Source organism: Anguilla rostrata, chromosome 10 (assembly GCF_018555375.3).
Source record: "Anguilla rostrata isolate EN2019 chromosome 10, ASM1855537v3, whole genome shotgun sequence".
NCBI lineage: Eukaryota > Metazoa > Chordata > Actinopteri > Anguilliformes > Anguillidae > Anguilla > Anguilla rostrata.
In genome coordinates this window covers 23063377-23088426 of record NC_057942.1, presented here as the reverse complement: position 1 = coordinate 23088426, position 25050 = coordinate 23063377, and the positions used below count along the sequence as shown (strand labels likewise).

The following is a 25050-nucleotide window of genomic DNA, read 5'->3' as shown; positions in this document are numbered from 1 at the left end:
AATGAGAGGCATCGATTGTAAAGCGCTTTGGATAAAAGCGCTATATAAATGCAGTCCATTTTTATTAGTCTAATTTGAAAAGTAAGCAAGCGGCCATCTTTGCTGATGCAGCAGCCCCAGAGAAGTGGATTTCTTTTACTTTGCTAAAAAATGATAAAAGCACCAAACCAGTGATAACGCATGTAGCGTCACATCTATACCTATCCTTCAGTGCAAACTACATAATTGTTATTGTTATCAATATGTTATGGGTATATGTATTTAGAATTTGTACTTTGGTTCTTGGTTCCTATAGTTATTATACCACTGGCTACCATAACCTGCCTTCTGTCTCTGTGCCTTATTTAAACTTTTATGTACTGTATCAGATTTTCAATGGGTCAAAAGTTTACATATACGCCGTCTCCTTCATATTGTTAATTCTTCCTCTAATGCAAAAGTTTCTTCTGCTGTTCTTTCTGTTGATGCTGAAAAGGCTTTTGATCGTTTAGAATGGCCATATCTCTGGTCTGTCTTAAAATATATGGGACCAGGTGCAACATTTATAAATATGATTAAAATATTATTTGCTAATCCGTCAGCTAGTGTTATAACAGGTAATATTTGCTCTCCTTCATTTAAAATTACCCGTGGCAGTAGGCAAGGCAATCCGATCTCACTTATATTGTTTATTTTATCCATGGAACCATTCGCTCAGACTATCCGCCAATCTAAAACTATCAAACCAATTATTGTTAATTCTTCTGACCATCATATTTCTCTTTACGCTGATGACATTTTGTTGTACCTTGAGGATATCTCTCAATCTCTCTCAAACCTTCTTGATATTTTTAGCAATTTTAACTCAATCTCAAGTTATAAAATAAATTGGTCCAAGTCATCGTTAATGTACCTTAAAATCCCTTCCAAAGATATCCCCACTCATGAGATCCCTACTGTATCTCACTTTAAATATTTGGGCATAGATATATTTCCTTCTATTGAAAAAATTTTATCGGTAAATTATGATAGAACTCTTAAGTCAATCCTAGATGATCTCAATAGATGGTGTAATATACCTGTCTCTTTATCCGGAAGAATCTCTATCATTAAAATGAATATATTACCTCAAGCTAATTTTTGTAGTTCTATGATTCCCATTGCTTCACCCAGTGGTTACTGGGATAAGTTGCATAGAAGTGTATCAAAATTCATATGGAAAGGTAAGCGAGCTCGTATAAAACTATCAACTTTGCAAAATGGAAAACAGTCTGGTGGACTTGCTGTACCAAATTTTAAACTGTATTTTCAAGCTTTATCATTTCGTCCTTTAGCAAATTGGTTTGATTCAGATTGTGAGGCCCCCTGGATAAACATGGAGATAAATATGGTTGCTCCTACCCCCCTACAGGACATACTTTTCATAGATATCACATTGAAACAGTGTAGATTACATTTTGGCCCAATAATTGCTCACGCAGTATCAATCTGGCGTAAATATGGAAAACTACTTAATTGGGATACTAAGTGGCATGCCCAGACTCCCTTATTCCACAATCCCTCTTAAAGGCCTCTGTTTTGTGGCTCATCAGTGGGTCAGTTCTGGTATACATGCACTGAGCGATGTCATGGATGGTCATGGTTTAAGAACTTTTTCAGATCTGAAAGAAACGTATAACTTACCGGGTACTGCTTTTTTCTTGTATTTACAACTTCGGTCTGCTATGCGGGCCTACGGGGTTCCATGGTCTCAACCACCCATTCACCCCTTAGTTACTTTCATTAAAAAAATACCAGGTTTACCCAAAGGACAAGTCTCCATAATATATAAAGATTTATTACAAAGATCTTCATCCTCATTGCCTGTCATTCAGGCTTGGAATACTGATTTTGGCATACAACAACATATCAACTGGGTCAAAGTTTGGAAAAATATTAGCATGGCATCCCGAAACCCAAATCATCAGCTGATCCACTTCAATTTTGTTCACAGAACTTATCTAACTCCCCAGAAACGCTATAGAATGAAACTAATGAACTCACCAAATTGCTTATTTTGTTCCTTAAATGTAACTGGTACCTTCCTACATATGATGTGGGAGTGCCCCATGGTTAAATGCTTTTGGGAACAGGTTGCTAAACACTTATCCAAAGTACTACAAATAAATATTCCTTGTTGTCCAAAATTGATGCTCCTTAATGATGATGATGTATTAACTTTAAACGCATTCCAAAGACGTTTCTGGCTAGCAGGAAGCACAGCGGCAAAAAAAAATGTTGGCACTCTCCACGTACTCTCCCATTTAACCAGTGGAAACAGTCATTACATGATGGTGTATCAATGGAACTTTCTACAGCAAGATTAAATGGTGCTAATTACCAGATAGAGAGTTGGAATTCCATTCTAGATCAAGTTAAGGACCTCTACCTTATAAATATGATGCCAATTTATGTTTTTTTATTTTTATTTTTTACTTTTTAAAATTAATTAATTAAGTTTATTTTTATTTTTTAAAATTTATTAATTAAGTTTATTTTTATTTTTTAAAATTGATTTATTTATTTTTTCTTTCTTCAGCGGTGGTTGGTGGCGGGATACAGGGGTTGATGGGAAGGGATTAGGGGTTAGTGATTTGATACGATTGAAGAGTTAAGGAAGGGGGGGTTGCCACTCATCTGGGAGGGATAAGGGGATGTATAGAGGGAGGGGGATAGTGGGTATGTGTATATGTATGAGTATAGGCATGTGTATGTATGTGTGTATGCGTATGTATGTGTGTGTATATGTGACAGGTTCTGGTGTTTTGGTCCTCAAGTAGAGCAAGGTCATTTTTCAGTTTTGTACAGATTATGAAATTGCAGATTATACGATTTCAAATGATGTGTCATACATTGAAATCTGAAAATAGTTGAAGAAGATATACTTATTTGAATGTTGGTACTCCTAAAATCAAGTAGCAGAGAAAATCCCCTTGAAAGAACTTTTCACACTTCTCACAGGGAGATAATGGGTGGGAATAATAGCTATTTAACTCCACCCCAACCACTTCCCCACTAGAGTACCTGTCAATCCTTGCCCATTTAGGGGTTACCCTATTTAAAGCTTTATAACTCCAGATGTGAACACCATAGAGACTAGAAAAATGTCTTAAATGAAGCAATACATTTGTACCATTTACAATACTAGCTTAGATTACTTTTATTTCTTACAAAATTATGAATATAAGTGCCACAAATGCAATGGTCAAGGCAAAAAATCTAAAATGAATTTGCTCCTTTTTTAGTTTGCAATGAAATACTGGGAGATTGCGGGTTAAAGTATACGTCCTGGATCAAACACTTCTTGACCACAAGCTCATAAAAACTAAGGGTGGATATGTAGAACTACTATGAAGCAAAAACTAAGCAGTGTACCCAGCATCTCCAAATCTACCCAAAATGTCTAAATTATTAACAGTGGTCTAAAATAGCTAAGGGTCCAGAAACAAATCCAAAATCTCTCCAAAAAGGAATATAATGCTTTTTGTCCACTGTAAAGCATTTGAGCTCCTTATGAAGGTGACATAGATATCAGATAACATAACGCAAAAATATAGTCACACAATGCTGCACAGTACCTAAATGTGTAATAATTAACTCTTGTATGTATTTCTATATTCTGTACACTCCTATGTTTTCTTGTATGGGAATGGGACGGTATGAAAACAATTTTCAGCCGTCCACCACGTTTTGGCAATGTTTCAACACTCTCCTCATCACTGTTGTATGCGTCACAAAAAGTATTACTAACGCTTATATTACGGTGTGAAATATCCACATTACATAATACCACTAACCTATTTAAAGACACTCAGTTTCTAAAATAATGTATATAACCGAAATATTTTGAGCAGTAATACTTACATAGCAATGATGAAATCTTATCTACGTTCAGTAGATGGAGACAGAGACAGTAAATCAATGACAGTTCTATCCGCTTCTGTTTTGCTCCAGAAAACGATGTCAGATAGGTCTATCAGCAAACATATGGCTTAGCTATGCCCAGAAGTCCTCAATAATAATGGTATTTTCCAAGGAATTACGAAAAATCGTTGACAACGTTTCGTTAGGTGCAACGTCTTTTAATGCTACCATAGAGCGAATGCCATGGTAAGAAAATGTTCGGTTACGCTGACCTATAAAACGCTATTCCAAAAGCAAAATTAGACATGTTATACATCGTTGGAAAGCTTATACTCTCACCTACTATTTGAGTGTCCGCCATTGTAGCAACCTCACACAGTAAACAAACACAGGCTACTACCACGCCGCTTTATTTATGGGCAGTGGCTTGACCGAAACTATGACAAAAGCCAACAAAACCAAACATGCTAATTAAACTGCACCCCCATCACGCCTCCAAAACCCGGCTGTAAGAATCACTAAAACAAGCCGACTTTGCTGACAAATTATAAGTATTTAGTGATCCTAAAAATGTTGTTTATTCTATTGAGTGACTTCTTCAACACTTTAACTTTCGTAATATGGAAAAAAAGGAAAACAGTAAAAAAAAATGTAAAAAACCTTTTTTGCCTCCTAGCGCGATTTCAAGATTTGCGACTTGCGGACCTTTCCTCCAGCACCCGTCACATATATATGTATACCGGCCTTTTGTTTTATTTTTATCACTATTTTTATTTTATTTGCTATTTGCAAGATAATAATATTATGTATGTGTGAATGTGCAATAATATGCAAATATGTGCAAGAAGCTGTATGTGTATGTTACATGTTCTTTATTATTATTATTATTATTATTATTTATTCATTCATTTATTTATTTTTTACATTATGCTATATGGAGTGGCAGCCAGCAGGTACATTCACATATCATTTCTCCTGTTTTGTCTTATACGTGAATGAATATAACTTTTTGGGCCTGTACCTGCAACCTTTCTCATAAAAATTAATTAAAAAAAAAAAACTTGATCACAAAAAAAAAAAGAGTTTACATACACTTTGTTAGTATTTTGTGGAATTGCCTTTTTATTTGCTTAACTTGAATCAAACGCTTGGGGTAGCCTTCCACAAGCTTCTCAGAATACTTTGCCAGATTTTTTCCCATTCCTCCTGACAGAACTGGTGTAACTCAGGCAGGTTTGTGGGCCTCCTTACTCAGACACACTTTTTCAGATCAGTCCACAAATTTTTTATGGGATTCAGGTCAGGGCATTGTGATGGCCACTCTAATACTTTCACTTTATTATCTTTAAGCCATTTTGTTACAACTTTGGAGGTATGCTTAGGATCATTGTCCTGCTGGAAGACCCAGTTTTGACCAAGTTTTAACTTTCTAGCTCATGTCTTGAGGTGATGCTTCAGTATTTCTAGATAATCCTCCTTCCTCATGATGCCATCTATTTTCTGAGTGCGCCAGTCCCTTTTCCAGCAAAACACCATATAACATGAAGCTGCCACCCCCATGCTTCACAGTTGGGATTGTGTTCTTTGGATTAAAAGCCTCATCCTTTTTCTTCCATACATAGCGCTGATCATTATGGCCGAACAATTTTCAAAGTTCAATTTTTGTTTCATCTGACCAGAGAACACTCCTCCAAAAGGCTAGGTCTTCGTCCTGGGATCACCTGCAAACTTCATTCTGGCTTTTTTATGCTGGTCTTGGAGGAGGGGCTTCTTCGTTGTGCGACAGCCTTTTAGGCTATGGTGATGTAGGATTCTCTAATGGTGGATATAGATACTTTGGTATACTCTTTCCCGAACAATGCAGTGTCTGTGTGGTCCCAAGATTTTTATATTTGCATACAATTGTTTGTACAGATGCTTGTGGTGCCTTCAGTTGTTTGGAAATTGCTCCTAAGGAGAAACCGGACTTGTGAAGGCCCACCATTATTTTTCTGAGGTCTTTGCTGAGTTGCTTGGATTTCCCCATGGTATCAAGGGCAAAAAGGGAGAGACTCTAAAGGTAGAAAAAAATAATTTGTGGTATCATGAAATATGCAGAGTTATGAAAAACTGAGTTTGAATATCTTTACCCTAGGTGTATGTAAACTTTTGGCCTCAACTGTAGATATATTGTTTTCTATGGTACGATGATAGCCTTGCAAATAGATTCATTCTTTATTTAAATAGTTTAATTGGACATTTTGAGGTTTAAGAAAACATCCCCGATGCCTGGAATACATCAAAACAATGTTATTTGGCTATTGGAGGATTGGCACTTTCGCTCCAGAGTGGCAAATTGGCTGGTCCTATAGCACAATTAGGACCTTGTGTGTGCATGTGCTCAACAAAGGACTGAATCTTGCACATACTGCTGGTCTCCCTCTCCCATTGCAGCATGCAGTGCACCCCTGCTGCACACTAACAACGAAGTTGTTGCAAAATTTTGTTTATATTTTTTCAGACATTTCAGAAAGATACAAATTGCACTCAGTGCTCTGCAGTTCACCCCGATGCTTGCACCTATATATTTATACCACTGCCTTTGCCCACAGGAAAACCTTGCTGTGAAGCGGAAGCAGATCCAAAGAGAGATCAAGGAGCTTGAGCTTTCTCTTAGCCAAGATATACCTGGTTTGGATATCGAGATTCTATCAGCAGGTAAACCAACACACTCCATCTGCCTATATGCTTTGAGAAGTTGTAATAGGACTCTTTATAAAGCTGGGTTTTTTAAATTAATTATAACTGACCATTAAAAAAACTTTAAATGGGCTCATCCTTAATTTTTCAGTTTTGGTGGATTTGGTAACATCTGTGGTGACTGATGGTTGCAAAAATTTGCATATTTTTTCATATTCCAAATAGTGACAGGCAAAAACCGAATGTGAAATTTGGCCTGTTGGTGGCGCTAGCGGGGTGGATGGACTGACTTCAAACTTGGCATCCGGATACCTTGACCACTACTTTATCAATGTGCCAAATTTCACAAAAATTTACCAAAGGGTAGATTCAATGGTTCAATGGGCTGCCGAACACTCCCATAGTAGGACGTGGATAACACTTTACAATAAGGTCACATGAATTGGCATTAACAAATGTAGTTGTGTTCCTAATAGGGCTTTTTGTCATCGTACCAAGTTTGAAGTCTCTGCAAAGAAAGAGTGATGAATTTCTGAATATTTTTATACATTTTGATATCTTTAGTGCCGCCATGTCATTGGATTGGGCTAAGAAACTGAAGGCCAGATTCTTGATCCAACAGTCAATGTACATGCCCAGTTCATAACTTTATGTCAACAATTTTGGAATTATCAGCATTTTTGTGAAAAGCCACTGCAATTTCATTGGCCTGAAATTCAGCCACAGTCGACCAGTGCAAGAAATTAATACCTGCATAAAGGCATGTGATTTAAGCCAAAATACTGAATCCTGTGCAAATCAGTCAAGTTTTGTAGAATAAGTTTTTTAATTTTTTTATTCAAAATAGGGGAAAACACAATCTGGTGCTCTTTCGGTTCCTTGAGGTACATATTGTAATAGCGCTAAGGTTAAAAAAGAACTACGGGAAGCCAAGAGGCTCTTTGAAAGACAAATTGCCGTACATGCAAAAAGTAATCTTGAACATTTCTTTCAATACTGTAGTAGGAAATGGAAAGTCAAAGAGGAAATCAGGTGCAGCAGAAATGAAGAAGCAGCATTGCTTTCTAAGAATAAAGACATTGCTGATGCCTTAAATTGTGATTTTGTTGAGACTTTTACTAGAGAAGGGGTTACCAATAGACTGAAAGGCATATACAGTACTCAGAAAGTCTTATGATATTGAAAAAGAGGATAAAGAAGTACACTGCATGAATTACTTAAACTAAAGACAAACAAGACTGCAGGTCCTGATGGCATATACCCAAGAGTACTCAAAGAGTTAGCTGAGATCATTTTTAAACCACTGGCAGGTATTTTTCGACATTCCTTAGAAACTGGAGAAATACCTGAGGACTGGAAGTGTGGTAATATAATACCAATATATAAGACCATACTGATCCAGGAATCTACAGACCTATAAGTCTAACTTGCATAATATGTAAAATACTGGAATCTATCTTTAGAGACAAGTTGGAAGTATTTCTTGAAAATAGCAACATCCTAAGGGATAGCCAGCATGGTTTTCGTAAGGGAAGGTCATGTCTGACAAAGCTTCTGGTATTTTTTGAAGAAGCTAACAAGTGTTTTGATTATAACAAGGCGTATGATATTATCTACTTAGATTTCCAAAAGGCATTTGATAAGGTACCCCATCTGTTAGTAAAATTAAGACAATAGGAATTAGAGGACCTATTTCAGAGTGGATTCGGAACTGGCTACAGGGTAGAACACCCTCATTTATATCAATGACCTCAGCAGGGACATAGAAAGTACATTAGTCAAATGTGCACATGATACAAAACTGGGAGGCCCAGCTAATAGTTTGGAGGCTACTAAAGTAATCCAAGATGATTTAAATAAAATCCAGAATTGGGCGGAAACCTGGCAAACGACATTTAATATAACCAAATGTACAGTTCTGCATGTGGTGAATAAAAACATTAGGCAGGATTGCTTTATGAGAGGAACAAACTTGGAATGTGCTCAGTTTGAAAAAGACTTGGGAGTAATGGTTGATCGAAGCCTTTCTGGTTCTAGGCACTGTGCTGTAGCAGTAAAAAAGGCCAACAGGATGCTGGGATATAAAGTCAAAAGTACTGAGTATAAATCCAAGAAAGTTATACTTATCTTATACAATACATTTATTGGACCACACTTTGAATAGTGTGTGCATGTTTTGGGACTGTACTACAAGAAGATATAGAGGCTCTGGAAAAAGTTCAAAGTAGAGCAACAAAATTGATTCCTGGTATGAAAGATAAAAGCTATGAGGAAAGACTTAAGATTCTTAACCTCTTCAAGCTTAGTGAAAGGAGACTCGGGTGATTTGATTGAAGCTTTTAAATTCATAAAGGGGATCAACAATGTGAACTACAAGAGATTATTCAGGTTGAGTTCTGTTAATAGAACAAGTTGACCTAAATGGAAATTAACAAAATGTAAATTCTTTACAGACATTAGGAATAATATTTTCACGCAGTGTGTAGTCCATGTGTGGAATAGCCTGCCAGGTCACATAGTAAAGGCAGAAACTCTGGGGATTTCCCAGACTAGGCTTGATACGATGTTACGATACTGTCTAGTCTGTAGGTAATCAGAGGACTATTTTAGACAGGAAAATGGCAAGCATTGTTGGACTGAACAGCCTGTTCTCGTCATTGTGTTATGTTATGTTATGTTATGTTATGGCCACAGTAAGCTGTATGGCAATTAATATCAATGTGGGTGTGTCTTATAACAAAAATGCTAATAAGTCCCCAGTGGTTTGACATGAATTGATGAAACTTAGCAGATGTATTGGCACTCCCATCAGTAGCATAAACTGAAAGTACTGGCCCAACTGAAACATATGGTGAAGTTATAGAGCACAATATATGTTGTTTTAAAATCAGAAATTCACAAACAATCACTGTTGTCTTTTAGAGATGAAAGATATGCTGTAGTGATCAGCTTCCTCATATGGAACCTATATCTTTACCTTAGTTGTTGCTACCATTTAGAATTGCCGCCATTATAGAAATGGTATGAGCAATTTTCTTTTAAATGTTTTTAACAGAAAATAAAATAATGAATGCGATTTTATCCACAAAAATAGGTATACAAAAAGGCAAAATAAATGTTGTGGTCACGATCGCCGTCATAGAAACCTTCAGTTAAATGAATTCGCATAATTAAATTAACCAAACACGGGCTTACATTTTCTGAAACTCAGTGATATAGTGGTGCAAGTAGACTATTTAACAGTTAGCTAGCTTCTAGCGTTAGCCAGCGGTATGCTTCTATCAACACAACGCATACAGCACTTGTCATACGCTGATATGCTATCCACCACTACAGCATTTTCAGTAATATGGGAGCATACAGCTGAAATCCTCTATGGAACGCATCCTCACAGTGATCTTATCTACAATCAGTAGGCAGTGTTGTGCATATCCCGCTCTTACAACTCGTTTCCAGCCCAAACCACTGCAAAGAGAGTGACATTTCCTTCTGACATCTACGATGGCAATCGCAACCACAACATTTATTTAGCCTTTTCAGGGCTCCAGACTAACTTTTTACATTGGTTGCACTGGTGCGCCTAACTTTTTCATTTAGGTGCACCAGCACATAATTTAGGTGCACCCAAAAATTTTCACCGTGCCTTTTGGCGCCGCAATAATACATTTTAAGCGTTACCTTTTTTGTCAGTTCCAATACACATTGGTAATTTCTTAACACATTATGTAAATGATACTAAACAGGAATAAAGGTGCGGATAAATGTTTTTTCTTTATTTAAATCACAGCACAAACAAGAAATCACAATAACCTCAATTGCTTAAAAAGTACTAACATTTAAAGTGCTTGACAAACTCAAATAAATAAATCAAACTAAAATAACTCAAACAAAAGTGTGCGCTGCTCCCGGAGGAGTACAGGGCACGGTTTCACACATACATGCCTTATTTTTTTTCCACACCCCCGCATTCAGCGAAGAAGAATATCAGGGTCAGAGCCAATCAGAGGCAGAGTAGGGGTGGGTCTTTGCAGAATGCGGGTGGAAAAAAGAAAACACTACACACATACACACACTGTACTACGACGGAGTATTAGGGCCACATTGAGGGGAAAAAAAATCTGAGATTTTGAGAATAAGGTCGTAATATTACGAGAATAAAGACGTAATTGAGGAAAAAAAGCCATAATATTATGAGAATAAAGTCGCAATTTAATGAGAATAAAGTCATAATATTTCAAGAAAAAAGGTGTAATATTACGAGAATAAAGTCGTAATTTTATGAGAAAAAATCTAAATAGTACGAGAATAAAATCGTTAAATTTTGAGGAATAAACATCATTTTTAGGAAAATATATTACCAACAAAACAGGCAAGAGGACAGTCTAATGGCAGCCTGAGCCTGCAATTTCCTCCAAGTGCGTGTCGTTCTTTCTTCGGAATAGACACAGTTTCTTGCACAATCTTTTCAATGTCCTGATACTTATGATAAGCCAAAAGATTAAGTATTTCATTATTTGTGAAACCTGTACTAAAGTATAACTTCACAAGATGCTCCACCTTCCTCATTTTAACGCAGGCGGCAGGCTGCTCTTCTGAAATTTCCGCTCTAAAATAACACGTAGCCTAAAATTACGACTTTATTCTCGTAACATTATGACTTTTTTTCTCATAAAATAACGACTTTATTCTCGTAATATTATGACTTTTTTCTCGTAAAATTACGACTTTATTCTCATAATATTATGACTTTTTTTCTCGTAAATTTACAACTTTATTCTCGTAATATTACGACCTTATTCTCGAAATCTCAGAATTTTCCTCTGTGGCCATAATACTCCATCGTAACACACAAAGACAGACCTGCTAAATGGTCATGCGACCAATGAAAATGTTTAGTCGCACTTAGTCAACAGATTTTTGGTCGCAATGGTTGCACTCTGGAGCCTTGCTTTTAGTATAGCTATTTCCATAGATAAAATCGCATTTATTATTATTATATATTGGTAAAAACATTTACTTCATATCCAGGGAGATAGCCAACTACTTGCACGTTACATGACATTTTAGTAACTATTTAATAATATGATTGAATTCCAGGCTAGAAAATAACCCGTTAATCCAGAGAAATTGGTGAGTTGTCTTAGAATCTTTATTGCAACAGAATGTATCAAGGCTGGCAGTGTCTGCATAGCAACGGACGCTGTAATGAAACTTTAAGTATGTCACAATGGGTATAACAGCTGTTTTAGAATGTCAGTAAGTTACCCGGATCATTTTTGCAGCCCGGATCAAATTTGTTGTGACAGCTGCCGTCCAAAACAAACACCTGAGAGGGGCAGCGTGCTGCCTGCATGCGTGCCTCCCCCAAGGCGTTACATCATTGTTTTGCAATGCGCAGCTGTATTAAAAACATGTTGGCATCGATAAGCGGAATCGATTAGCTCGAAGGCATATAATTCCAATGAATAGGACTACTTGGAACTGGTTCTCAATACCCATCCCTACTTGGCAGTCATATTGTCCACCAGGTCTGGCCTTACCACATGGGTGAGACCTATAAAACCTGACGCCTTGGCATCAGGTACCTCCCTTTGACCACTGCGTGATTTTGGCACCGACTGGCCACTTGTTAAGTGGTGTATAATAGGCTATGTGTGCTTGGACTTTGTGTATCGCTGCTTGCAGCATTTAAAAATTTGATGAATGGACCAGGAAAGCAGTTGCACAATTTATATATGCCAATTTATATATGGCTAAGTGTTTTGTATTTTCTGTTAACAGCTGGCTTCTAGGAATTAAGGTTTGTTTGGAAATTGTCTCAATATAATTGTCATGTCTGTTGAATTCGTATTCACAGAGCTAATCTGTGAAATCTAAAAGTGTTATGGTTTGTATCGTTTTTTTAGGTGCTCACAGCAAACCTGTAACACCATAGGTTCATCTCTCACATTTTACAGGACCAATAAAAAGTATTAAAATATTTTATAATAAAAACTGACACATGACCTTTAATGTGAATTGAATATATGTATGCAGGGTTTTCACAAGTGCATTTTTTTAAACAGATGATGAAAATGACACAGAAAGCATCATGGAAACTGTGAGTATCAGCTTGTGCTCTGAATAATCAATTTGTTAAGTAGTTGGTCTGAATCATGATATTTCAGTAAAACATCATTTAATTTTCTTGGCAGTTTTAAGTAACTGCATTTGGTTAATACTGAATTCTTGCAGAATTCCTGCCCTTTGTATTTCTGACAGAGTGGGGAGGACAGTGATGAGGTGTTTAGCCTGCCCCCAAATGTAGAGACCTGCCTGCAAATGAACTTGGTGTACCAGGATGTGCTGGAAGAGAAGTTGACAGAGCTGGAGCGCCTGCTGGTTGAGAACAAAGAGCAACAGGTTAGAAGGTGTAGGTTGCAAGAACATATTCAGCAGTACCTTTTACCTTTTGTGAAAGGTACCAACACTGACACACTGACCGATGCATTTATTAATTTACAGTGCTATAAAAGGTTCAAGTTTAACTAGGTCGTCAGAAGATACCCCTGTGTCTGCAGACCACTACTTCCCATTTGATGTTCTTTCACTGATGCCATGTCTTGTATGACATGCAGTGGTTCTCCAACAGTTTTTCCAGCAGCAATGCATGTGTTTTGCAAAGGTTCTCCAGTTTACATGGAACTCAGTTTTGCTTGTGCATGCACACATACATCGGTGTATCCTGTGACTTTAAATAGGAAACTTAAGGACTGACTGCAAAAATGTATTTTTATGTTTTTGTGTTGTTATACTGAAACAACATAAAAACAGAATTGAATTTCAAAATGGTATATCTGATAAAGGCGTCCCCTTCAATCTTTAATGGCAGAGATTGCACTCAGGAAGTGATAGAAGTGAAGTAGCATAGTCACCCCACTTGTCTCTTCTTCAGGCAAACTGTCATGGGCTACTTTGTTTATTTTGTGAGTCGGCTGACTCTTAGAACTTTACCACAGCTGAACTGTGCCTCTGCTGATTCACTGATGTTCTTGCCAACATGTTGTTCTCCCATACCATAAAGCCAGTCATCCATCACTCTTTTTTTAATTAAAAAAAAATTTTTTTTTGTAATTTTTAATTTGTTTAACAGACAAACAAAAATACATTAACACAAATATGAACACTTAAGACATTATGACAAACAGACATTACAGATATTTTGCTGTTGACACAAATATGAAGACAAACAGTACCGTTTGTTCAGATTGGGGTTAAGTGATTGGAGTTAGAGGTGGACTAAGTAGAATTATAGGGAAGAGTGTGTGTGAAGAGGGAAAAAAAAGAATAAAGGATGTAAGGAAGTGTGTGTGTTGATAGAGAAAATAGAAAATAAAGAAATGGATAAAAAGAGAAATAACAGAGAAATAAAAAGAAAAGAAAAAAATCACAATAACGACTGTGTGTGTGAGAAGAGAAATGAAAAAATCAAATAATAAAAAATAATAACAAAGGATATAGGGAAGTGTGTGTGTGAAGAGAAAAATAAATACCGTAATAATAATCAAAAATAAAAATGAGGGATATAGGGAAGTGTGTGGGAGAAGGAAAATATAAAAATAAATGAGGAAAAATCTATATGTGGGGTGTTCTAGGAGGTCAGGTGTGGCAGTGTGGTCCTGTCAAGTGTGTAGAGTGGACCAAGGGGCACAGGTAGCCAGGCAGATATACAGGAAAAAAAGGTAGCTGAACGGTTGGGGTGGGAAGGCCTGGATACTCAGTTCCACATGTCCGCAGGAGCGGCGGTGGGTGTGGGTGTGTGTGTTTCTGTGTGTGTGTGTGTGTGCGCGGGCATTCATTGAAAGGCAAATTAACATTTAAAAAAAACAATAATCATGTTCAAAATGAAAAACATAAGTAAACAAAATTAAAATAATAACGACAATGATGTTATAAAAAAAATAAGTGATTGAGAGCGAGAAAAAACAAACAGCGTTTGTCGTGAGTGTTTAAGGCTGAATTATGTGTGTGTGTGTGTGTGTGTGCGTGTGCGCGCATGCAAGTGTGTCATTCGTTAGAAGGCAAATTCAAACTGATGGAAACACGAATTGCAATGCAAATTCAAAACGAAAAGCAAAAAATGAAAAGAAAGAAAACAACAATAATGATAATAATGAAATGGAAAATAAATAAATAAACATATAAATGAACAATCTATCAAAAAATATTATGTTTATATGTGTGTGTGTGTGTGTGTGTGTGTGTGTGTGTGTGTGTGTGTGTGTGTGTGTGTGTGTGTGTGTGTGTGTGTGTGTGTGTGTGTGTGTGTGTGTGTGTGTGTGTGTGTATGCGTGTGTGCGTGTGTGCACGCATGTGTCATCCATCACTCTTATGTTTACCACTTGCAGCCATGCTTGCAGTTGAGCTATTGATGAGTTGGGGTAATGAGCAACACTACAAGAGATCCCCATAAATATATACCCCAGAACCTCCTGAAACTATATTAAAATCGGTTTCCTCCAAACAATATTGTTTGCCATATCTGTGATATGTTGGCATTGATGGGCCTATCAACTCTACGTAGACCGAATAGCAGTGCTGTTTTCGTCTTCAGAGCTCCCAGGTTGACCCAGAGTGAGTCAGTGTAACAAGAGTACGGTGAGTGTGTGTGTATATACTTACATATGTGCATGTATATTATATATATATATATATATATATATATATATATGTATATATATACATTATCATAAGGTTGATAGAACTTAGTTGAGTTATTAAATTAAAATTATATTTTATTATTTCAAATTTAATTAGGGGGTCACCCTCAGCTACCCTGTTAATGGCACAGCACTCTGAATACTGAACCCAGAATAACTGGAGATCACCCTTTATCAACCTCAACACTTAAAATTATTTAGAGGGAATTGACCCTCCGCACTTGTTAATTCAAATGTCTCTATTTGACTTTGTTGGTGGATCATTCTATCAGCATGAGCGAGGAAACAAACACACATATACAAAAATATATGCTTTAATGACAAATAATTGTTATTATAAGTTAAGCAGTTTGGTTATAATATGGGATAGGATACTGGCACAGTATAACACTATACAATTCAGTACATATGATGTAGAATGTAGTGACTAGTCTGACGTTATAGTATTAATATTATTGTTCATAAGTGAGATGCTCTCTCAACAAGGCTGCTGAGTATCGCTACACAGAAACTCACTATGAACTAATACCATTTTACGCACGTAGCCTGTGAGTAGTATGAGACAGACAACAATCAGTTACACTCGAATCATAGCACAAAGTTCTTTAACCATACAATTAGGTTTACGGTCTAGCCGCTGTCTTGCTACTGCTGGCTTTGTACGGATGTACACATAAATAGCTAACATTACATTACAGGCATTTTAGCAGACGCTCTTATCCAGAGCGACTTACACAACATAGCATTTTACATTGTATCCATTTATACAGCTGGATATATACTGAAGCAATTACGGTTAAGTACCTTGCTCAAGGGTACAACGGCAGTGTCCTTACCCGGGAATCGAACCTGCGACCTTTCGGTTACAAGCCCAGTCCTTTCCCACTGTGCTACACTCCATCCATAACGGTAGGTTAAACTTCGAATTATGGCGTTACTTACAAGTCGGAGCGTGGAGAGGCGAGGAAGAGGGAGGAGAAAGTGAGTTCAAAGCTAAGCTAAGTTCAAAGCCGGAAAATGCAGCTTGAGACAGGCCAGCTTGATCGGCGACACTGGACTTCCAACAAGGAGGTTGTTAATCCCCCCCCAGTGTCATCAATAGCTTTGATCTTAGAATTATGAGTATCTGGCATGAGGGGTCTGGCGATCCTGAAGGGAAGTGGAAGATAGTTTTTTATCTTCCACTTAGGATGTTATTATTTTCAAGAAATACTAAGGGATAGCCAACATGGTTTCTGCAAGGGAAGGTCATGCCTGACAAACCTTCTGACATTCTTTGAGGAAGCTACCAAGTGTCTGGATGGGAGCAAGGCTTATGATATTATATACTTAGATTTCCAAAAGGCTTTTGATAAGGTTTCACATGACAAACTCATTATCAAAATGAGGACAGTAGGAATTACAGGAGGCATTTCAGAGTGGGTTCGGAACTGGTTACGGGATAGAACACAAAGGGTAGTAGTAGGAGGGATATTATCTGAGCAGGGTATTGTGGGAAGTGGAGTTCCACAGGGATCAGTGCTGGGTCCACTGCTCTTCCTCCTTTACATAAATGACCTTGACACGGACATTGAAAGTACACTGGTTGAAGTTGCAGATGATACAAAACTGGGAGGTTTAGCCAACAGTTTGGAATCTACTAAAGTAATCCAAGAAGATTTAAACAGAATCCAGAAGTGGGCAGAAACCTGGAAAATGAAATTCAATATATCTAAATGTAAAGTTCTACATGTGGAGAATAAAAACATAGGGCAGGATTACTTTATGGGTGGTACAAAATTAGAATGTGCACATGTAGAAAAAGACTTGGGAGTAATAGTTGATCAAAGCCTATCAGGGTCTGGTCAATGTGCTGTAGCAGTAAAAAAAAAGCCCAACAGTATGCTGGGATACATAGCCAGGAGTATTGAGTATAAATCTAAGGAGATCATACTCACCCTATACAATACCCTTTGTCAGACCACACTTAGAGTATTGTGTGCAGTTCTGGGGACCGTACTACAAGAAAGATATAGAGGTGCTGGAAAAGGTCCGAAGACGGGCAACCAGATTGATTCTGGGTATAAAAGATAAGTGTTATGAGGAATGCCTTGAGATGCTTGGACTTTTCAAGCGTAGTAAAATGAGACTTAGGGGTGATTTGATTGAGACTTACATTTATTAAAGGGATTAACAAAATGAACTACAGGAAATTATTCAAGTTGAGTTCAGTTAGCAGAACGAGGGGGCATAAAGGGTAAATTTCACATATACGTTAGGAAATATTTTGTTCACACAGAGAGTGGCCAATGTGTGGAATAGCTTGCCTGGACATGTAGTGGAGGCAGAAACACTAGGGGTATTCAAGTCCCAGCTTGATACAGTGTTAGATACAATTTAGCTTTTAGGTAAACTAAACATTAAGTACAGTTTAGTGGTAGGAATAGACGAGCAGTGTTGGGCTGAATGGCCTGTTCTCGTCTTACGTTATGTTATGTTATAGTGTTGGAATGTTGAAAGTAACAGACACAGGCTCATTTGGGAACTTATGCCGAAATAAAGCATTTGAGCCCTCAGAGAGAGGACTGCAGAGAAACAACTTACAACTGCCCTACAGTATGTATGTGTATATATATATATATATATATGTATATATGTATATATATGCAGTTGAGGCCAAATTTTATGTTACCATACATTTATTTTGGCATGTCAATTAGAGCATCTACTTTGTTCACATCAGAGGTAATTTTAAAACAATCGATTAGAGACAGATTTATTTCAGCTTTAATTCACTATGTCAGAATTCCAGTGGGTCAATGATTTTTAGAAGCTTCTGATTGGCTAATTGTCATAATTAGTAGATAATTGGGAGTTAATTGGCACCTGTGGCTGTATTTAAGGGCCTACCAGAGCCACTGCCTTTTTGCCCTTGATACCATGGGAAGATCCAAGCAACTCAGCCAAGACCTCAGAAAAAAAATTGTGGACCTCCACAAGTGCGGTTTCTCCTTAGGAGCAATTTCCAAACAACTGAAGGTACCACAAGCGTCTGTACAAACAATTGCATGCAAATATAAAAATCTAGGGACCACACACACTGCATCGTTCGGGAAGGAGGCACAAATTAATTCTCAGGGCTGAACGAACTTTGGTCCGAAAGGTTCAACTGAACCCCAAGACAACAACAAAGGAACTGGTGAAGAAGTTGGAAGCATCAGGTACCAAAGTATCTACATCAAACATTAAGAGAATCCTACATTGCCATAGCCTGAAAGGCTGTCATGCAAGGAAGAAGCCCCTACTTCAAGACTGGAATAAAAAAGCCAGAATGAAGTTTGCAGGTGATCACCAGAACAAAGACCTGGCCTTTTGGAGGAGTGTTCTCTAGTCAGATAAAACAAACAACTGAACTTACTTACTTAAAGTTACAATCTTGAAGATTTCAGTTTCGTTCTCTTTGGCGGTACCAATAGCGAGAAGCGGTAATTGCAGGTGTGTTTTTGGACCTCACTTCCCATAGATCTAACCGTATCCAACCAGTGTCGCCTGTGTGACGTCAGTCAGTTGCAACCTGGGCCACGCCAACTATTACACTTATTATTTACTGAATAAAAAATGGTTGTTATACAAGTAACGTTATGTACATACTCATTCATTGTCTAACATTAGGCTAACTTAAGCTGTCTTTACACTGCCGAGCCGAGAACAATCGCGGGATTCGCTGTGGCTCGTGCAATTATGTATCTCGTGCATCATCATCGTGATTGATTGTTGTGTGATATTTAGCTAGCTAAACTGTTCGAGAATAAAGCTGAGCTGGGTGTTAAATTAGCAATCAGAATAAGAAGAATAAAACAAAAAGGAGATTTCATCAAAAAAGGGCATCAAGCTAAAATAATAACAACGCTAATCCATACTGCCGTATTCTTTTATTTAGTTTTCTCCGGCTTGACATCTTTACACAGAAATCAGACCTGGCTCTGCTTCACCTATACCCCGGCGTATATATTGATGAACTTGATGGCAGTGTAAATAACGGTAACGTTAAGGCCAGTTAAGATCAATGATTTTCAACGAGACAAAACGGTTTTAGAATGTTGCAGAGAAAATTGCAGCGGCGTGGACTGGTTAGTTGCAGAGCCTCTGAAGCCGTTGCCTAGGGTCTCAAAAGCCCCACTTTGTCAAATCGGCAAGTGCAGTTTTAGAACATTTACATTAGGGGCGACATAGCTCAGGAGGTAAGAGCGGTTGTCTGGCAGTCGGAGGGTTGCCGGTTCGATCCCCGCCCTGGGCATGTCGAAGTGTCCCTGAGCAAGACACCTAACCCCTAACTGCTCTGGTGAATGAGAGGCATCAATTGTAAAGCGCTTTGGATAAAAGCGCTATATAAATGCAGTCCACTTACCACTTACCACAATCAAACGTCTTGGAATTTTGCAAGTAGCATCCAGTCTCGTTGCGAATCATTGATCCTTACTGGCCTTTATTTAGCTGCATTGCAACGCTGCAACAAGGTAGCATTGCATTTGAGAGACGGTTTGCGAGGTTGTTACCGGTCGGTAGCGTTAGCTAGCGTTTTTCTAATTGTTAGCTGACATTAGATTGTGTTAATTACATTAGCTAGCTAGCTAACGCAACGTTACCTGATATGAGAGATGGGTGCTGTGCGCAACATTGTCTAAACTAATGTTGCCTTTATTGACATGGTCCGATAGCTAGCGTTAGCTGTGCAAAAAGCTATGTAATTTAGTAACGTTACAAATGTAATACAAAATCTACATCAACAAATAATGACCTCTCATGTTACGCAAAAACTTATTAGGGTTCCATAACCTCCCCATCTTTAACGCTAGCAGACACGTTAGCTCCGCCTACCCTCTCTGGCGGACCAACCGCTGATGGGTGATGGAAAACGCGTCACTATCTATGCGCCGCTTGTGATTTTTTCCCGGGAATGTCGCCACAGACACCCAGTTCTTTAATCATAAATTATTATTATAATAATAATATAAATTAATATAATAATAGGCTCAATCACCATTGTGTTACCTAATTCGGCGATAGATGTGACTTATCAGACATTTATTTTAATGAAAATCTTCGAGATTATTACTTTAAGTCCTTTGCTCCTCTAGGAAGCATAGGCCATTGACAAATGTCCTCCTTCACTTGGTTGTTGGCGGTTCTTTCTAGATCTCCCCAGTTGAGCCCACTCCCAGACATTTCTGCCTGGACACCTCTTCTCCAGCTGTTCCTGGGGTGACCTCTTTTCCTTGTTCCTTGGAGGTTCCATTTCAGGGCTTGTCGGGTGATGTTTGTGGCAGGTTTTCTGAGGGTGTGTTCAATCCAATTGCCAATTGCCAATTGCCAGGAGGGACAGAAATGGTGAAAGTAGACATCCCTGCTTGACGCCCGTCTTGACATTAAAGCTCTAGGAGAGCTGGCCTGCATGCATGACTTTGCATGAGGTTACATCATTCAAGTTCTTGATTAAGTTTATGATCTTGGTGGGAATTCCATAGTGGTCCATTAGGCGCCATAGTGTTTAGGGCTGTGTATTGGCAAGAATCTGGATGATATGATGCGTATCATGATACAGGGATTACGATTCAATATATTGTGATATATTGCGATATAGTAAGCAAGGCGATACATTGCGTTTTTTTAAATCTAATTTTAGGAAAATGTCATAGTATAAAGGACACACCACCATATGCATAAAATCCGAGTAAAAAAAGTTTACTTGTTTACAGTCAAATGGCTGAAAATAGATTACAACACTTATCTAGCGGTCGGGGGTTTAAACACAACACAAAATGAACCACTGTCTACCATGAATCTTTGCATGTAAACTATTAATTAACCCATTTAGACCTAAGCCGCCCTCTACAAACATATTCTAAAACCTAAGGCATTGTTGTAAACAACCTCCTAAAACCTGAGGGGTTTCTGAAAAACTTGACAGAATTGTCAATGTTCACTAAAACATTTATTTCTCAGCTTCTGTAGCAGATAGAAACATGAAATAAAAACCATTTGAGAGCTTAAACATTTGGCTTTACTTGTTTTAATTATTATAATTATTGCCTTTGCCCTAAAGTTCATTAACATGTTTTAAAAAATCAGTAAAACTAAAAATGTTGACAAATGTGCTTGTTGTTTCCAGCCATATTTTCAATAAAACAAACAAACTGGCAGTGGTAGTGCAATAACTATATCACAGTTTGTTCAGACTCTTGTAACAGAAATGGACTCACTATTGTGTTCACTGTTAACTTCGTGCACACTGCATTTTCTGCCTGTAGTGTCAGTACTTGGATGATTCCATTCTTCACCACCAGAGGGTGTAAGCTTTTAAAAAATACTCTCCGCTCTCGCTGCATTGATGCATAATCGCCTTCCCAATGTGTATTTCAGTGAATCACGTGTATTTCATCGGTCATGTGTCTTAAAAACGACAATAGCATCTAAACCATGCTCACGTCGCATAAAGGGAGAAGCATGCAAATGTCGCATCCGGTCTTAAACGGATATACACGCAAATGTTGCATCCGGTCTTAAACGGATATACACGCAAATGTTGAATCCGGTCTTAAACGGATATACACGCAAATGTTGCATCCGGTCTTAATAGGTTAAAAAGAGAATTTTTTTGAGAATCTGTTTTTGAGAATCGATACAGTATCACAATGCATAATATCGTGATACTCAAGTGTATCGATATTTTCTTACACCCCTAATAGTGTTGTCCTATCTAAGCTGTCAAACGCTTTCTCAAAGTCGATGAAGTTGATGTACAGGGACGTATTCCATTCAATAGACTGTTCAATGACGATGCGTAGTGTTGCTATGTGGTCTGTGCATGAGCAATCTTTCCTGAATCCTGCTTGCTGGTCCCGGAGCCTCTTGTCTTCAGCTTCTTGGAGACGGTTGAGGATGACCTGGTTGAGTATTTTACTGGGTACAGAAAGTAGGGTGATCCTTCAGTAGTTGTTACATTTTCTTAGGTCACCTTTCTTTGGCAGTTTCATAATGTGTCCCACTGCCCATTCTGTGAGTATTTTTTCCTCTTCCCAGATTCTCCCAAAGAAGCCGTAGAGCATGTCTGTTGATAAGTTTATGTCTACTTTAAGGGCTACTTAAGGTGGAATATTGTCAGGGCCAGCAACCTTGCCAGTTTTCAGTTGCTTGAATGCAGCCTTCATTTCTGTTTCTGTTAGTCTGTCACACTTGATTTGTAGTGTTATCCTGGCCTTAGGAATGTGTGGCTGTTCTGCCGGTGGTGGCCTGTTTAGGACCTCTTCAAAATGCTCTACCCATCTGTCGAGCTGCTCCTCCTGGGTTGAAAGCAGTTGGCCGTTCTTGTCTGTAATTGGTTTATTATTATGTGGATATGTCCCAGACAGTTTCCTTGTGATGGTATATAACTCCTTCATGTTCCTTTGAGTCACCGCAAGTTCTGCCTCCTTAGCTAGTCTCTCCACCTGTGTGTACTTACCTCTTTGTGGTATCTGTTGTACCCCTTTTGGGCCAAAGCCTTTTCAGGTCTTGTTCTTGAGTTGTTAACTTTTTCTTTGAGCTCATCTGTTGGATTGTGTTGAAGGTTTCTGGTGTTATCCACTCCTTGTGCTTTTGGATCCTTTTCCCTAGGGCCCCCTCACAGGTTGAGCTCCAAGCAGCTTTTAGGTGTTCCCACTCCTCGTTTATTGTCCATCCTTCCATCCTCCTCAGCTGTAGCTCTGTGTTTTCCCTTGAGAGGATATCCTTGAACTTCTTTGCCACTTGAGCATTGCTGAGGTATTCAGTGTTGTATTTTGCTCTTTGACTTTTGGCCCGGTGATGTCTATTCAGCCTTAGCTTGAATTTCCCAACCAAGAGATGGTGATCTGAAGCTGCATCTGCTACTCTTCTTGTTCTGAGATCTTCCATGAACCTTCTAAACTTTTTACACTCCTAACCCCCAATCTGGAGGACCGGGGACTGCTTCGTCTGCCTCCTCACCCTTGACCTGTCTGGTTTGGTTGAACCTGCCAGGGTTATAAAACCCCATCCGGCATAGCTCTCAGGGTCATTGGAGTACGCAAGCCCTCTCCACCACGACAAGGTTGCAGTCCAGGAGAGGAAACAATTCAACTCTTTGGCCATAATGATCAGCTCTATGTATGGAGTAAAAAGGGTGAGCCTTTTAATCTGAAGAACACCATGCCAACTTTGAAGCATGGGAGTGGCAGCATCATGTTGTGGGGGTGTTTTTATGGAAAAGGGACTGGTGCACTTCAGAAAATAGATGGCATCATGAGGAAGGAGGATTATCTAGAAATACTGAAGCAACACTTCAGGACATCAGCTATAAAGTTAAAATTTGGTCGCAACTGGGTTTTTCAGCAGGACAATGATCCTAAGCATACCTCCAAAGTTGTAACAAAATGGCTTAAAGACAATAAAGTGAAACTACTGGTGTGGCCATCACAAAGCCTTGACCTGAATCCCATGGAAAATGTGTGCATTGAACTGAAAATGCGTGTCTGAGCAAGGAGGCCCATAAACCTGACTGAGTTACACCAGTTCTGTCAGGTGGAATGAGCAACAATTCTGGCAAAGTATTGTGAGAAGCTTGTGGAAGGCTTCCCCAAGAGTTTGATTCAAGTTTAAGGCAATGCCACCAAATACTAACAAAGTGTATGTAAACTTTTGACCCACTGAAAATCTGATATGGTACATAAAAAGCTGTAATAAATCTGTCTCTTACCTATTATTTTGAAATTACCTTGAATGTGAACAAAGTAGATTCCCTAATTGACTTGCCAAAAGAAATGTATGGTAACATGAAATGTGCGGAGTTGTGAAAAATTGAGTTTGAATATCTTTAGCTTTGGTGTATTTAACCTCTTAGCGCAAAGCCCCTAGATTACTGAACTCAGACATTCAGTGCTACTGCAAACAAAGTATGAGTTAAAAACAGTAACGCGTTGTTTTAGTTTCATTAGTAGGCGATACACGACAACTATGCCGAATACGGAGTTTCGCAGCGCCACCATTGTCGCTGTGGACGTTCATTTAACACGCACCACCTCCCTGCAGTCTCATCTACAACTACACCCCCCACCCATGACATAATGGACAATATTGTCTATCTTGGCATTCATAAAAATATTCTTTCACCACGAAAAAATTGTATTCCGTCATAGCAACAAGATAAACCCGACAATAGCCCTAAGATATGCCAATACAGCAGTGAAAACGCTGCTCACTGAATAACTAAATAAACGAGAAAAAGTTTTTTAAAATTATACCATGTCATGCTACAGTCAATATCTGGGACTAAATATTGAACAAATATACAACCATACCATTGGTTTTACGCATAGAGATGTCCCTTTTGAGACCGAGTGGTCATATATTATCTTGGACAATCCAAAATATATATATAATATATTTGTGATGCCTGGGTACCTTCCAAAATAGCTGTGCGTAATACCACACGTTTACGGCGTTGTCGCCCTTTTTAGTACAGTCTGGCTTGATTGACAATTCATTTATTCAGTAGGTGAGAGTATAAGCTTTCCTAGCTATGTATAACGTGTAATTTTGCTTTTGGAATAGTGTTTTATAAGTCAGCGTAATCGAAAGTTTTGTTATCATCGCATTCACTTACGCATTCATTCTGTGGTAGCAGTACAAGACGCTGCACCTAATGAAACATTGTCAACGATTTTTCGTAATTTCTTGGAAAATACGATTATTATTGAGGACTTCTGTACATAGCTAAGCCATATGTTTGCTGATAGACCTAGCTTACATCTTTTTC

At 38.3% G+C, this 25050-nt stretch overlaps 1 protein-coding gene across 7 annotated transcripts in view; it reads left to right on the top strand.

The window, feature by feature from the left end:
* The window catches only part of snapc4 (small nuclear RNA activating complex, polypeptide 4), a 152578-nt gene that overhangs the window by 4896 nt on the left and 122632 nt on the right, over positions 1 to 25050 (top strand). For 5 of the 7 annotated variants that reach the window (XM_064297540.1, XM_064297543.1, XM_064297539.1 and 2 more), the window contains exons 4-6: positions 6474 to 6579; positions 12627 to 12661; positions 12823 to 12963. In XM_064297540.1, coding sequence (XP_064153610.1) covers positions 6474 to 6579; positions 12627 to 12661; positions 12823 to 12963 — 282 coding nt within the window. Of the gene's footprint in view, positions 1 to 6473; positions 6580 to 12626; positions 12662 to 12795; positions 12964 to 25050 lie in introns of those variants that run through there. The other 2 variants (XM_064297541.1, XM_064297542.1) reach the window with 2 other exon arrangements.